This window comes from Tyto alba, unplaced genomic scaffold, assembly GCF_018691265.1.
Source record: "Tyto alba isolate M040663 unplaced genomic scaffold, T.alba_DEE_v4.0 Super-Scaffold_1000006, whole genome shotgun sequence".
Lineage (NCBI taxonomy): Eukaryota > Metazoa > Chordata > Aves > Strigiformes > Tytonidae > Tyto > Tyto alba.
Window position 1 is genome coordinate 28,432,746 of NW_024881272.1, and position 16,727 is coordinate 28,449,472.

At 38.4% G+C, this 16,727-nt stretch overlaps 1 protein-coding gene across 3 annotated transcripts in view; it reads right to left on the reverse strand.

Moving 5' to 3' along the window:
• Positions 1-250: 250 nt before the first annotated feature.
• Positions 251-16,727, reverse strand: part of TTC39A (tetratricopeptide repeat domain 39A) — a 49,407-nt gene continuing 32,930 nt past the window's right edge. For 2 of the 3 annotated variants that reach the window (XM_042808342.1, XM_033008761.2), the window contains exons 9-18: positions 15,855-15,963; positions 15,113-15,180; positions 14,923-14,982; positions 13,988-14,149; positions 12,274-12,365; positions 11,120-11,240; positions 8,700-8,811; positions 5,980-6,094; positions 5,179-5,295; positions 251-2,131 (exon numbers count right to left, since the gene is read on the reverse strand). In XM_042808342.1, the coding sequence (XP_042664276.1) occupies positions 2,011-2,131; positions 5,179-5,295; positions 5,980-6,094; positions 8,700-8,811; positions 11,120-11,240; positions 12,274-12,365; positions 13,988-14,149; positions 14,923-14,982; positions 15,113-15,180; positions 15,855-15,963 (1,077 nt within the window). In that variant the 3' untranslated portion in view covers positions 251-2,010. The remainder of the gene's footprint in view (positions 2,132-5,178; positions 5,296-5,979; positions 6,095-8,699; positions 8,812-11,119; positions 11,241-12,273; positions 12,366-13,987; positions 14,150-14,922; positions 14,983-15,112; positions 15,181-15,854; positions 15,964-16,727) is intronic. The other variant, XM_042808349.1, reaches the window with a different exon arrangement.

The following is a 16,727-nucleotide window of genomic DNA, read 5'->3' on the forward strand; positions in this document are numbered from 1 at the left end:
ATCAAGGAAGTTAACTGCATATTGCACAGTACGTCCTTTGTGCAATGTATCTAAGATCTGGTGAAACTCGGTTGTGGGTGAAATCTCAAAGAGCATTTCAGTGGCCTTGAGAGATGAAACTACAGTCAGAAGGATTGTTCACTTTCTGCAAAGTACAGTTTATGCTAATTTTTATGGCATTGCTTGCTTAAAAGACGCTAAGGCTGCCAAAATATTTGAAAAGGACACAACTGGAAGAAGAGGCATTATATGCATGAAGTAGAACAAGAATCTTTTTATTCTATACAAAGAACGACTGAATTTTTACACTCAAGTTTTGATGTGCAATATGTAAATAGCATAACTGTTTATACTGAATTTTATCTGAATTGAGAAATTTATCTGAACTGAATTTATCTGAGAAAGTCACTTTAAAAACTTGGGAAGAATTTTATAAAGGGTGTCTATTTTTAAGACAATGCGAGTTCTCCGTGTTGAGGAACATGTGGTTCTGTCTCCTTGCATAACTAATTTGCAATTATAAAACAATGTAATTTCCTTAGAGGAGGTAAAAGCAGAGCTATAAACTGTCAATCTTCTCTTCTGCTGGGAACAATCACTTCAGAAAGAATATTCACTGTGAGGTACATAGAATCCTCCATGCAAACATCTCCATTGGAGAAAAAGGGCTGTCAGAAGACCTCCCATCTCCACATGCCAGAATGGGTCATGGGGAAGAAGCTTTCAAAAGGGAGGTAGAAGTGTGCCCCAAAAACCCACAGGCATACAAACATGGAGCTAGCCTGGAGAACGGTAAATACAAGTCAAATATCTGTTACTTCTGACTTCACCAGTTTTGCAGGAAAGCAGCAATTCTATGGCAGACAGCATTGGAAAGCAGACCTAGCTCTTTGAACTCTTCTCAAAGCCCCTTACACAGAAATTCCCCCAAAAGATCAATAAAGAGCAAAAAAATAACAGGCTCTCCTTTGTGAAAAGCAGAGCACTGTGCCAAGGGAGCCTGCTCCAACCTTTTTAACACGGGAAATATTGACTTCTGATCTCCTTAAACATGGACATCGTAAGTTAGGCAAACCTAAGAACAATTGGTTTAAGAAGGAATCAACTGTCACAGTAACTCCTGTATTGCTGTGCAGCCAGTGCAATTTTGCTGTTTCTTAAGTGACCTTCAAGGACTTGTGCTTTAAATTTTTTATAAACTTCAAATCATGTTTGTTCTGATGAAAACATTGTTTCCTAAGGACCTCTCATTTGTAAACTCAGTGAAGAAGTGATGCAGTTTTATACCGTCCTCACCTTCCCCTCCTGCCCCCCCCAATCCTCATCAGTACATCATTCAGCTGCCACAAGCAGCAGACTTGACATGAAAGCCAAAATAAAGAAAAAGTCAAGATACTTCCATAAGGGAGACCATTTTTTTCACCAGCAAGTTTCTTACAGAAGCAAAAATGTGACTAGTAAAAGCTGTTAAAGAGAAGCTTTCCATGCACAACTAAAAACGCCCAGGATTCAGAGCTCCTCCCTGCTGTGTTTCTTGTGCACCAAGATTTTCTCACACCATTTCAACTAACTAGGTACTTGGAAAACATGATGCTTCCTTCTCAACTGCTAGCAGTATGAATTCAAACAAACATTTATAGCTAACTGAGATTAAATCCGTGAATCTTTAAAGTTTTGTTGTTTGGTTTTTTTGCAATTGTTCCCCTTTATATGTTGTAGCTTGCCTAGTAAACGTGAACGCAAGAAAGGCACACATGATTGAAAAATGAATTACACTGATGTAAGTATTCAAAAAGCCACTGCTGGGAAAACAATATTTTTCAGGGTTATGGTTGGTTTGAGAGGTTTTTTGCCATGTTATTATACTAGATTCATGTTTTATGCATCACCTTTAAAATTTTAAATGATTTGGTTTCTCACTGACTTGAAAGAGAAGGAAAAATAATTCTAAAGTGTCAGTAATTTTCTGCACCAAAGTCTGCAACAAACAGGACATCAAAGAAGAAAAAGTTACGACACTGCCGAGGCTCCAGAGTGCATTCCATTTTCTGGGGCGGACTTGGCTTGGTGCAGGGCAGCTTGAATTCTGAAATGTGTTCTTGTTTCCATGGAGTAATTCTTGTAGTTTTGTCTAAAACAAAAGCAGATCCACTCTGATAAATATATATTTTTAAAACATTTTCAAGTTATCTTTATACTATTGTTCTAAGCAAAACAACTGTAGACAGCAAAAAAGCCTTTCCTCACAAGCTCCTTTGTTGCCTACTCTAAAATACAAGGCATGTGTGCCTAGCCAAACAATGCAGCTCTTTGTTCTTTATTTGTAGTTCCACTGTCTGGCAATTACCAGAAAAATATAGCTTAATAAGAAATTGAATCTTGTCCGCTCAATCAAAATATTGAGTCCATATTAAATATCTATAACATCCACCTAGTTTATATTCAGAAATTATTTTTTTTCCCCTTCTCAAAGTATAACTGACAAATCTGCATACAAACATTTTCAAGATTTAAAAAAATCATTTTAATAAGACAGACTCATCTTAATTCAGCAGACTCATTTCAAGGAAGTAGAGAAGCGATAAAAAAAAAAAAAAAAGAAAAAGAAAAGAGAGAGAAAGAGAGAAGCTCTCCTGAAGCAGAAGAGGGAAACACTCCATCTCCACCCTATGGTTGTCAGTGATGTGTACTGTGTGTAGGAAATAAGGCCGGACAAGTTGCTGCCCTAGAAGCTTGGAAGAAGAAAGTGGGCACACACAAGTCTCCACATCAACTTTTGAGGATCAATTCACCAGCCCAGGGAAAGACTGGCAGGACTTCCCCCACAAACAGCTAACTCAGCAGCATCATCTGCCTATAGTTGCCAGTAGCTATGTCATGCTCTAAAGAGATACAGAAACATTAAAAGAATCTGTATTTTTGTGGAAAAGCTTATATAAAAAAATAAAATTTGTCCCTAGGATCACACAGAAAGTGCACATTCTATTAAATAGGAATCAGTATGTCAGCTCCTGCAGGGTGGATACAGAATCCAGATACCAAAGAGGATTACACCATGCTGATTTTCTCCGAGAAGGTATTTGTCATCTTTACAGAAACATAACATTAAGTATTGAACAGTCTGTATTCCTTAAAAACATTTCAGTTCAAAATTAATAATCTGAATCAAGTATGGAAGCATGGTATATGTCACCATGGCAGTGGCAGTTAAAAACAAGGAATTCCACACCCATCCTACACCAGCTTATAATTTTACATATGCAACACCCAAGAGGCTGACCAAGAAAAGGAGGTGACTGGGTTCTGCTCTATGCTGATCTGAAACTCTATAGAGTTTTTTCTTTAAATTAAGTAGATTTTGTCATGCAGATACTGTATTTCTCATCAGTAGGCTGATATTCTTGCTTGTAGTTTACAGTCATACAGATAGAAATAGAAACATTTCCATGCATGACCAAGCCAAAACTGTTTATCATGTCATTCAGCTCTTCCTCCCAGGGTTGAAACATTCAAGCCAGCAGCAGTATGTGGATTTAGGTCAAGCAAATCAAGCATCATGCACAAGCCAAGTGCTCGTCTGCACTCCTGCCAATTGCAAACACAATTCTGCAGTCCTGAAACCCACGATGGACAACGTGTTCTTCCCTCTAGTGGCTGCAAAGGCATTCAACATTTTTAGCTGAAAGCTTATAAACCCTGAGCATTTTAATGCAGTGTAACAGCTACAGGTAGAGACATAAGGCCTCCACTTTTTTTTGACTGACTGAAACAAGGCAGGGTTTTGTGGTGTTTTTTTTTACATATCATTACAGCTTCCAGGAATTCTGAGCACAGCAAGTCTGAGTATTAGCTTTTCACACGCTGGGTAACAACAAACTGCTAAGAGCTGCTGTCTGCTGGTGCTCTTCTTTAAGTCAAACACCTTCCCTCCAGGGGGCCTTCGACCTGAGCCACACAGAGCCCTCAGGGGAGAGGTGCAATGGCCAAGCAGCAAGCGACAGAAGTACCATATGGAATGAGAAGCTCTGAATCATTAATTTCTAGATATCTTCGTAAGAGATATTTGAATGAAGGAAATGACAGGGGGAAAGGTGTGATTTGAGGAATGTGAAACCAGTTGAAACATTTTCCACTGCGTTTTGTTCATGCAATTTTTGCTCTTCTTAGTATCTTCCATGAGTCTACAGAGAACCAGGCTCACAACCACAAGGGAGTAAGAATTGCAATATTTTAATTTTTGTGTTGACAGGCTTTTGGCATAATCTTCGGTAGGCTGATTCACCACACTGTCTTGCATAGAGAACTGACTTGGACAAAAGCTCAACACCAAAACTCTATCTGTCCTCTTTGAAACTTGGGTTCAGACATCAGTTTTGTAGCTGCTGAAACCTGTGGCAGTGACTGGCGTGACTCTCTGCACTTGGCAAGATGCAGACATCTGGACTCGTTCAGGACCCAGGCAGAGAGGTGAACTGCCCTGCTGCAGGATGCTTGAAGAGGGCGAGGGTTGTTTGGTTTGGATTCCTGCCTTCCCCCCCGCCCCAAGAAATCTTGGCTCAGCAGAGAAGTAAAGGCTCAAAGCCTCAGACAGAGGCAAAAATCTTATTTTGTTAATTTTATAACAAAGAACATACTTGATCAAGTCCAACTATTCCTGATAAACCTACATGGCCAGCAAAATCAGTTACACAAAACAGTAAAAGTTGTCTTTCAAATGCAGATGAAACTATACAAAGATGCTAAATGCAACCTGAAGCACTATCTTAAATGTATTTTACCAAGAAAACAGCACTGCTAGCCATCAAATAACGCTATTTCAGCCATTACACAGGGCTTTGATTTAATTTAATACATCTTTTATGAATAACTAAATAGACTACAAGGATTATTACATTTTGTTACACATTAATTATTTCTTATGGAAGCCTTTGACATTGCTATTAACATCTTTAAAAGTTCTTTTGCTCTCATCAGAAAAGATAGGTAAGCCACAGACTGAATGATCAGATAATGTCTACCACTAGAAAGGTCCAAACCAAATCTAAGGTGTGTGTGCTTCCACTGAAAAAATGAGGCAATAAGTTTCTATGATATTAATGAAATATTTCTGCTTCCCGCTAACCAGTAGAATACCATACTGACCCATCAGACATCAGAACAGGCTTTTCACTGACTTACTTTGCTCTTTCCAGTAGTTTTATTGCTTCTTCTCTTCTATCCTGGTCTAGATACAGTATCGCCAGCTCCAGCAAGGCATTTGGAATTAGATAATGGTCATATTTTATCTTCTTCTCACTGCATTGGAAAAGAAATAGTCTCAAGATCTTGAAATGATCTCATTTAACAGCTCCAAACACAAATAGATTAGCTAAGATCAGAAGGAGAAATCAATCTCTATTATGACACTTGCCATGTTCTCTACCCAAAACTACCTTCCAGGTTCTTAAATGTGTATTTTACATAATCATCCTACACAGTATGTTATTTCTCTGGATTACAATATACTGCCTTTATTATCAGGGAAGTATTAGAAAAGATGACGATATTATGAGCTCTGTGCATGTGAACCGACAAAAAGAGATGCCATTCACTGCATGATGTATAGAAGTTCCAAATATAACCATGCTGCCACCTGTCTCTGCATTTGGTTTATTCGGGTACAGCATCTTCGTGACTGGTAAGAGGAAAGAGGCAAAAAAATTGAAGTGGTATCTCAAAAATTTTATGCATCTGTAGTCTCTAAAAAAGGAGAATATATCTCAGTAAAAAGTGCAGATTTGCAATTCTTCTTCCATACATGCCTAACATCACTGGCAATTAAAATTGTAGTTCCTTGATATCAAAGCAACTGAAATAAATACTAAAGATACTGCAGTCCTCTCCCTTCTATTCATATCATGGTTGCATCTCCTCTTACTTGAAATTAATAGTTACTGAGAAATTCAAGAGCTCTCCCATATGCCAGGTATGAAAACTTACTTTAAATAGATGTAATTAAAATGGTCTTCTGCTTCTGAGATCTTGCCCAAATGCTTGAGGCATAAGCCCTTTAACAGTTTTATCACACACTGGTCATCTGCTAGTAATTCTGTAGCTGCAAGATGAAGTAAACGGCACATTTTAGAAAGCTCTAGAGCATCAGAGACTTTCCTACCTGTAGGGAAACTTTTACACCGGTTGGTGTGCACACAATCCATTTACTGGAACACAGGACAGAAGGGACTAACTGGTCAATTTAGTTCATTTAATGCAGTGACAAACACGTATCAACCTTTTCACAGATTGATTAAACTTTGTCTAAAAATTTTTGGGCTGTTCTTTCCCTCCCTACTTCCACTGAGAGGCTATTCCCCAATCTTATTGTTATGACACCTAAAAGCTAATTCAAGGTGTCCACTTTGGAAATACTGAGGTTTGATTTACAATCTCTTAACCTTATGTCTTTACTGCCCTTTACTATGTATAGCTCTTATCCACTGACTTCTAGTCACGACCTATTCATATGCAAGTGTTTTATCAATTCTTCCCCTCTCTTTGGCTAAACAAAAATATGCCAAACTTTGCTACCTGCCTCTCACATCCCCTCATCTTCTTACCATACCTTCTCTTCACCTCTTTTGAGTTTATACTTCTAAGTGCCCAGCATCTTATCAGCCTTACCAGTGCCTAGTTCAAAGTCATTACTATCAACACCCTTTCTCCATCAGAAAATTTTGCATAATACATTTAAAACAAAACATCTGGCTCTTTCATAGCTATTCCATAGAGGCAGTTTAGTCTTAAAGTTTACAAGCAAAATCTTCAGCTTGTTTTCTCATTTCCAAATCATGAAATACTAACTAAAAAGAATTCCTGCAAAATGTGTGATACTGCATCTTGTGCTACTGATGTCACCTTGCTTTCATTACTCCAAATCTTACCTGGCTCTTCCTCTATCACTCCAGCTGATTAAATGCTGACACACACTGCATGAAACAGCTCCTTTCCTTTGGACTATGCAGTTGGAGGCCTTGATCCTACAATTGGAGCCACCTATTGTGAAGTCCCACAAAAACCCCTACACATATATGTCACCAAAGCAGATCCCAGGGAAGATGCCCAAAGACTATGCAGAAAACTAACTTAGAAGGAACAGGGCAGAGGGCAAAAGTTGACATACTAACTGTGTGCACAGTGAGATGACTGAGGGCCACAGAGGAGTTATTTCACGAGAATAAAAAAAAGTAGACCAGTTGTCTCTTCTGGACATCTGTCCCCAGAACGTGTTCACATGCTTGAATTTCGTCTATTTATAACATATCCTACAACTGTCCTGGATTGTATAAGCAAATATTTAGGGACCTATCCTAGATGGAAATCTGATATTCATAATTATTGTATTTCTAGATGTTACTTCCACTAACATCTTACATGGTATAATGTTGCTAGAAGCACATCCTCAGATTCATAATTTTATAGTGTTAGATTCCTGCATCTAACAGTAATACAGCGAAAATACTTGAAAATACAGTAGTTTAGACCCAAACACTGTCAGGAAAGCTCAAGGAAAGCATGACGCCTGGAAACAGCAAGGCACTATTTGGAACTGGTAAAACTTCAAATTGTTGGCATGTTTAAAATATATCCCACTTTTCGATATGTTCTCACAGTCTTTTATAAACATGAATCAGCTTCTACAAATCCCGGCAAAAAGCCATCCTTATCCATAATTTACCAAGTAAGAAAAAAAGGGAACAGAGAATAATTCACTTATTCAAAATAACATATCAAAATGGGTGACAAAGAAGGTGAAAGGGTCAAAAGCCTTCTTCTAAGATGTCACCTTCACTGAAGCTATTTTTCTGTTCTCTTTTTTCAATTAATTAAAAAGGAGACAGCTTTAGTTAATCTTTCAAGCAACTCTTTCAAATCTTGTGTAACACAATTCACAGGAAGACCAAGGTCCTAGAAAAGACCGCAGTGCAGTGATTTAGCCCATATTCCTTTGTCAAAAGTGGCTTGATCCTTTTGCAGGAAGGTAGTATGTAATTAGAACAAATATTTAGTAAGGGAAAACTTTGTGAAAAAAGCTGTGCAGACTGGTTGCACTCCTACAGGATTTGGGAAAGACTGGCAAGAAATAAACATCAATTCAACTTTCTCATGGATGGCTAATGAACAGACTGACAGAAGATGTGGTAGCAGAGCCTGTTCCAGTTCAGTACTATCTTATGCTCATTCACAGTGCAAAGGAATCCCACCTTTGATGCCCCAGCTTCCTACAGCATACCACTGACACACAAATACCATTCAGCCCAAGGTCAGATCATAAATTGACAGCGCTTTTAAAACAGAAGACCAACTTGCCTCCTATTTATCCTTCAAAACTGAAATACAGTATCTGAGCCTGACAAAGTTTCATGATCCAAGTATTAAAGTCAGTGCATACGCTGATTTTGATCTAGCAAAATAAAGTCCTTTAATACGTCATAAACTACTCTCAATACATATCTGTGGAAGGAAAATCACTTGCTACTATTGTAAGTTATTGCTATATTAAAAAGGAAAATCATTCCTCTCTGCATCAACAGTTTATGGTTTCATTATCTAAGTTCCTCCTATGATCAGATTAAGTTTACTAATGAGTGTCTCTCTATTCACAGATAATATCTTTATCTATTGCACTGTAAAATATCTGCTTAAACCATATCACTGATTACCTGAACTTCTTGCTAATGCTGCTTCTGCTTCAATTAAAGTCTCTAACATGCCTTCTGTTAAGTTGGGACATTTTCCAATTACAGCATAGCCATTCCAGATATACATCATTTCCTAGGGTCAGTGAGAAATGACAGCATCATTAATTACAGTACTGGATAAATGCAGTTATCAAATACTTTACTGTATTGCTGTATGATGAAAAAGTTACAGATTCCTTAAATAAACAGTCCGTTTGTCAAAACATATTTTCATCACAACTGAAAACTTGTTACACTGGTTTTCAAAACAAATTAGCCCTGGAAGACAACTAAAGAGCCATCTGATATACACAATGCAAGGAGGATTGCTTGAACAGAATGCAAACACAATCTCATGTATAGGTGAAGGCAAGTACCTACAAAACAGACAGACTTAAAACATTCATGGCACATGGCTAACTGCCCCTTGACTAAGGTCTCCTCCTGTTTTTCAGTTCTATCCTAGCCAGGGCAATAATAACTACAGTTACAATGTATTCCTTCCATAGCAAAAATATGAAATCTCAGGACAACAAAACAAAACAAAAAGAAAACCAAAACTCCTAACCTTTAAGCCAAGCTTCAAACCAACAGAATTTTAGAGCTGAACTGTAAACCCCTTAAATTCCTCAGGTTTGACGTTCCCACAGAAATTAACTTCCCTCTTATTCAACTGTTCTTAGAATAAATTTTATTAGAAAACTATTGGTTTAATCCCTATTTGTTATTGGGATTCTCTCTCAGAGTATACCACCAGCCCAAACGTGCCCATTGTCACTAGCAATTGCAAAGTTAAAGATGGAAATATTATACAGACTTATGACTGGTCCTCATGAAATGTTATTTATTCTATTTATTTATACAACTTAGTCTGTATTTGATAATTTAAAACTTGTCAATAAAATTTCTGTATAGAATAACTGAGTTCTGGAACTACAGTACAAAAAGCTGTCAGGCTAGAATAAATGAAACAGTATGTTAACCCCAGCCGATGCTGCTTTCACCGACCGGTCTTTATTAACTGGAAAACCTGCACTGAACTTACTGCATTTAGTACAGATTTGTTAACATGATTTTGAAACAGAAGTATTCAAACTACATTTATTCTAGGCTAAATCTCTGAGCTGGACTTCCCTGAGGACTCGCTCCTCTCAGCAAGTCCCTTCACAGTGAAATGAAAAATCCTAGAGGTGAGATGCTGCTCCCAATTCCACCTCCTCAGAGTGCTTTCAACTGTTCAGCTGCGGCATCTTCTGCCTCAAAAATGCAACTGCAGCAGAAACAAAGGACACAGTGCACGGCCACTCCAAGGAGAGCTCTTCCTACAGAAACCTGTTCTGCTAAAATCCCATTAGAATAGTCCAGCCAAACCCCAAGTGTGCATGTTTCTTACTCTCTGAAACCTGAAAGGCAAACCAAAGTAACCTAATTATTTCTCTCATTTCAGTCCTGAGACTTAGTGGAAAGCGGTCCCTGGGGAATACCCATGCTATGCTCTAACAACTATTTCTTCAAGAAGCACTGTGTCACACAGCCAGCTGGTGGGCTGAGAAATGACTACTCACTGGTGTCTCCAAGAGGCTCTCCTTGTTCAGGCATTTTCTTAAAGAGTATTTACTAATTATCCATCTGTTTCTCAAACACAACAGCTCAAAGAAAGCACTGAAAATGTTAATGCCACTGCACTTGGCAAACCTGTGGACTCAAAGTCCTTTTATGTACTTCTATGTGTTCTTTGCAGACAGATTTTTGTAAGTGTACCACAAGCAAGGCAATGGGTGCCCTATGCAGCTGTCCTCATCTGGCCACAGGGAACTGGCCAGCATTACAGGCAAAAAAGGGGCAAAAAATTAAAATCAACAGTATGCAATGGTTTTCTGAAGTGGCTAAAGGATTTGGGTATTTCATCCTGGCACCCGTGAGTTGCTCTGGACAGCACCAAATTGCAAACATTCAGGGGCACATTAAATAGATGCTTACATGCAGTCCCCAGTTCTTGCATTGTTTCTTTAGTTTTTTACCCCGTCTGTAACTTGTACCTTAAAGTCTTCTTTTAGTAGTCTCAGTAAATGACACATGACAGAACAGACCTAGGGCAAAGTTCCTCAAAAGGGAATCAAAAAAAAGCTGTTAGGAGCATGCTAGTCTATAGCTGGAATAATGAGTTACACATGCAACACATTTACGTGTCACAAACAACTGGCTTAGTTCCCTGTGGCTGGTGCATGCCCTAGTTTTACAGCATTCCTCGCATTCATTTGGCTTTGCTTTGGGAACATTCCAGTCTCCTGCAGAGGTTTTACCTTAGAAACATGGAAAGATACTATTCTAATTATCTCGGTTTTACTTTCATAAATTAAAAAAAATGTTAAGGGCAGAGGGGGGGAATATTTCTGACTTACCAAAGGTGGAACAGGCAAAGGAATGGGGTTTGAGGAAAGATATCGTCGCGCTTTCCGAATTGCAAACTTTTCTGTAGGCAGAGATTTCCCTGCAATTTTCAGTTTCAAACTCGGAACAATCCTGAAAGTTTATAGGAAAACAGAAGTAATTTTTCCTCTGTGAACCTCTGGGAAAATAACATTCAAACTTTAAAAACAAACAAACAAACAAACAAACCAAAGAGAACTTAAAAAAAGCTGTTACACATTGAGCTATTGCTACCTCTGGGGAAGCTGAGCAATATATATTCACAAAAGCTGTCTTTATGCAGGACACGTATATCTCTAGACTTCCTCTTCAATCAAGCAGGAGGAAGATGGATTCTTCCCCACCCACAGAACAAACTAGATGATGCACCTAACTTATAAAGGGGCCATCTCTCTTCACGGACTAAGAAAGAGGCGAGCTAGCTTTTGTCAGTGTTCTCCCAAAGACCAAACCTATTCTCTTAGTAATGGATCCCAAATCCAGTGAAATCTGCTTGTAATGATTACATAAGATATGGAGAGCCTGAAAAGTATCAATATATTGTAAGTATATTAAAAAAAATGGTATTTCAATTTTATAGAAAATTGTAAAACCCAAAGTAATCAATTTTCTTTCCCCCAGCAATATTTAAGCATTTTTGAGCTTAAACATTACAACCAAGTTAACTCACTGTGTTAATAATGCATATATTCACTTGAACATTTAACTATTTCATATTCCTCTCACACCCAAAACCCAAGAATCAAGTTGTACCAATGTTTCCACTAAGGAGGCACACATCTTGTAGTGTAATTCATTGAAGGCTTTCATCTCTTACATGTCATTTTGATTAAAGGAAACAGCTGAAAACGAATGTGAATATGTATATGCAACAGCAGCAGCCACTGTACGGATAGACCTGCTATCCTTTCCCTGAAATATTTCCAGGCCAGGAGAATTCTGCTGTCTGAACTTAGGGTCCAGTTTAGTCTAAGGGAATGTTTCATTCTGCAGTTTCTTACCAATCCAATGCTATTTGTGCAGATCTTCTTCCAAGCTGCACAATGAATAATTTCACCTTTCTTCCACTAACACTATGACATGAAAAGATAGGAAACCGTTGTAAATGGGAATTGGGAAATTTTACCTAAATAATTCAACTTCACTGTCTCCAAAAGGGCTGCAGTCTTCTTGTCCAAACATACTGAGATAAGCAGCTTTCATGTAAATGTAAGTAGCCTGCAAATGCAATCAAGAATATCTATACAGAAAAATGAATTTACAGCATTGCCATTTTGATATAAAGCATAAAACAGCAATAAAGAGGAAGAAGTTGCTGCTTCTGCCCACAAACAGACATAAACTTATAAAATTTTAACCAGATTAGTATTTTAGAAAGTGCAGTATAGAGATTTATTTTTTTTATTATGCATGTCTTTACTTTCTATCAGCTTATTGTTTATGTCCAAACTGCAAGAACACACTGTGCTTGTGTAAAGTGGATTTTTATTACTTTCAGGAATACATGCTAGAAGACTTATGAAAAGGTCATGCTCAGAGAAAAAAATAATACTACGTAGTCTATGTGTCCAATCACAACTTGGTAGTGTATTTCAAATATTAGGTTCTAGAAAACAGTTTCTGAAGGGTTTCATGATTTCAGGTTATGAAAAGTACTGATTTCATAGGGATTCCTGAGCATTGATGCATTCAGGAACCAAGGAAAGAAAAGCAGCAGAGGAGGTTAGAACTCTTGCAACAGTAGAGAGTAACAGTTGGTGAGTTCTGGAGAGTACAGCCTTGAGGATTCTACAGTAACCATAAGTTTCAGAAATATTTTAAGCCATGATTATTTATTTACACCAGAATCTAACAGTGCATATATGCGAATGCCTTTCATTTAGCTCAGGTATTTACTAGTTTGCTCCTATCACATTGCACTGTAGATAACATATTAATAGGAAGCATCTTCTCTGCTTCTCTAAGGCCCCAGCCATATTATAAAACTCCACACAGTTCAAAAGGATATATGTTCATATGAATCCTACAGCATTTCAGGATATTAAAGCTTTCAGCCAGGTGGTGCACCCCTGGCTGTGGGAGCTCTGTGGGAGCTATCCAGACTAACATGCCTGGCTGGAATCCCCAGAAGCACAGGGGTCCATACTGCAGTTTTCACCCGAGAGGGAGCACTGAGAGTTGTTCTCACCTGGCTGCTTGGACCTTATGTCAGAACTGGTTCCACGTGGCCAATACATACAATGTGTAGTATTAAAACCAGACAGAGATACCCTCCACACACACATGGTCTGATCTCATTAAGAAGAAACAAACCTCCAGTCAACCACTCCCCCCAACCCCTGGGGGCCAGACTTAATCCCTTCTGACAGATTTCCCTGGGGCTCAGGGGAAGATGAAGGGAGGAAAGCTACCAGGGTTCTGGATGGAGGACCTTCTTCCTTTCAGACACACAAGGCAAGGTGCCTCTTCTAATTATGTTTGTTATCCTGGAGGCACCATCATGGCTAGCCTCACTCATCACCAAAAGAGCTTATATCCATAATGTAATGAAAGAAATGGCAGCTTGCACCACTAATTGCAATGTTTGATGACACAACCAGACAATACACAGCAGAACATCTTTAACAATCTGTTCTTCATCTACAAGTCAGACCGAAAGGACCTCTGTTTGCCCACCATCTGTTCAGATTTGAATGTCTGCAGTTCACATGGTTCTGTAAGAGCAACAGCAGACGATGTTTTGTTTTACAATCTTCATCTTCAAAGCTACAAAAAGCCAACTCAATCTGACTGAAATGGATACTACAGGGTCTCCTACCCTCCCGTTCCGCTTAACTTACCTTTGACCAAGTGTTTTCTTTACTTAGCAGGTCTGCGTAGAAGAAAGCCATCTTCCACTGGCGCTTGTAGGTGAAGCACCACATGAGCTCCCAGTAACACATGTGATGAAACTGCTTCCAATATTGCTGAGCCTCACAACATTCTTCATACCTATTAACTGCCTGAACACAGAGATTTCCAAACACTGACTTAATCATGTGAAAAGGCACATACACCAGTGCTGTAAGAGACACTGGGGCTCCATGATCTGCCAGCATGGCTCCTGCAACTTTCAAATTATTAACAGCCCAGTATTCCCTAAATCACATCTGTTGGCTTCACACAAGAGATTCTTGGCTCCAGTCATCCTGGTGTTAGAAAGTTTACCCTGCCACAGAGCTTCCCATTCCTGGAAATTCTATTAAGTTCTAAGCATAGGCAAAATGAATGTTTGTGTCCAGGGAAATGAGGAAACTAAAGTCAGAAGACAGATGCTCAGCTGACATTTATTGTTGCAGCTCCAAAGATTTCAAGGGAGCTATTGCAGTGCACACCAGCTGATACTCTGTGTCTCAAAGTATTTTGGATACGCATTCTTCTCCTTCATAATTCTTTCAAGCCTTTTATGACTCTCCACTCAGACTAAAGGCAAAGGATTACCACTGGATGTTATTAAAGGTACAACTTGCTTCAGGACAGGAAAGACACTGAGAAAACTGTGTCATTAATACTGGTGGACTAGATTATCACCAGAAATTGGGATGGGTAGCAAAACAAGCTGGTCAAACAAGCTAGTCAAAATAGTTTTCAAAATTTCTATTTGTAATTCATAAATGAGAAATTACATATAGGCCAAAGCCACAGGAAGCATTAGCCAGAAAGGAAACATCATTCCTGGAGGAGTTTTTCCAAAGCTTTTGAAACTTGCTTTTCCAAGAGCAAAAGGATTACTTACCGCATCAATATTACCCTTTAGTGTTTCTATCCTGCCTGCAAAAAACAGGAATATGGCTCCCTGTAATAAATAATAATAAAAATACAAGTATTCTATTACAGTTTTCAAGCTGACCATATAGTCTAGATCTTTGTTATTTGGCAAGAAAACATTAAATGATCATACCAAACTAAATTTTGATTCATTTTACCTTTGGGTAGCGAGCCAAGTAAGGCTTAAGTAGTCTTTCTGCCTCCTCAACATTTCCTTTTCCAGTCCCTAGAATGCATAAAAATGCAAGTGATAAAAACGGTAAGAAAAGAAAAAACTAAAAAAAACAAACAAAAAAAACCAAAACACCAAAAAAAACCCCACAAAAAACCAAATGCAAAGTACTGATTAGCCACTCCCATCTGTCCAATATGTAAGTTCTTCTCTCTGGTGAGTAAGACATAAATACAGGTTGGTGTTGCACTAAGCCATCAAGCAGGAAGACCCAAACAACATTGTGATTACTGACTTGAAAACTCATTTATTCATAGACAAACACGTTTTGCAGAATGCTTTAGCAAGAGATAACAGGGAAGTATGTCTCAGCAGGAAGCTATTACCTCCCAAAAAAGTCAGGGATGGCATATAAACATGAACAAAGTATTCAAGAAGTCATCACTTGCAGTCATTTTAACCTCCCACCTGACTACTGAAGAGAGAACTAGTTCTTACATCTTCCTTTGCTATCCCCTTCATCTCCCTTTCAATGTGTTAAACAAACTTCCATCTTGAAATTAAGACAGTCTTCAGTTATGATCACTATTGTAAAATTATCCACAAGTAAGTTATATTTAATCTGGTCACGAACAAACACACCAACAAACAGGTGACAGAATCATCTTTTTCCCCTCTGTGTCCCACAAGAACTAATCAAATCCAAGAGTTATTATAAATAATCTTACCTAACACAAAGGTCATGAAAGTATGATAGCAAAGCAACAGCATGGTACACAGCACCGACCTAAAGCTGTATGATGATGCTCCTTCTTGAAGCTGCAGCAGACCACGCTCCTGCCCAAACAGAGGTGAGTAGGACAAAGTATTGGAAAAAAAACAAATCTGTGTTTTGCCAGTTTAATTTCTGCAGTGTCATCTAAAGATTGCTCACTCACCAAATTCCCAAAATGCACTGACATACACTGTTTACATAGCAATCAAAGATAAAAATACACATATGAAGTTATCTGGCAGTTTTTCATGAAGTTACTGTGTAGCCTGGAAAACATCTGATGACAGAGCAGCAGCTTGGCATGTATTACATGGTTAACATAAGAGAACGTGAGACAAGTTACTGCCATCATCTAAGTGCTGCTAAATATCATTCCAGAAACAAAAAACCCCAGAGTTTTGAAATGCAAGGCAAATAACACATATCGCCATTGTGCAGTGTATCCATGTTTATTGTTATTCACTGCATAAGCAAGTTAAAGATATCAAGAAAAAAATAAAATCTGGGAGTAGCATGGCAAAAGATGACAGGGCGAAAGGATGTTTTTAAGTATGCTGAGAACAAAAGGAGCTTTGCAATGATGTTGGCCCACTAATACTGGTGGAAAAATACGATGAAAAGAAGAATATTTCTGTTCCCTTCAGGAAGAACTAAAGCAATCGAATATAACACTGTATTCATATTCAGTGAAAGCATGATGAATAACCAACTTTAAGGAGTCAAGCTCCTGAGGCAACAGCATTTAGTGGCCCATTCTAGGACTGGTTCCATCATATCAACAGCAAAAATATAAATATGCAAATGTGTTAAACATGAGATCTGCCTC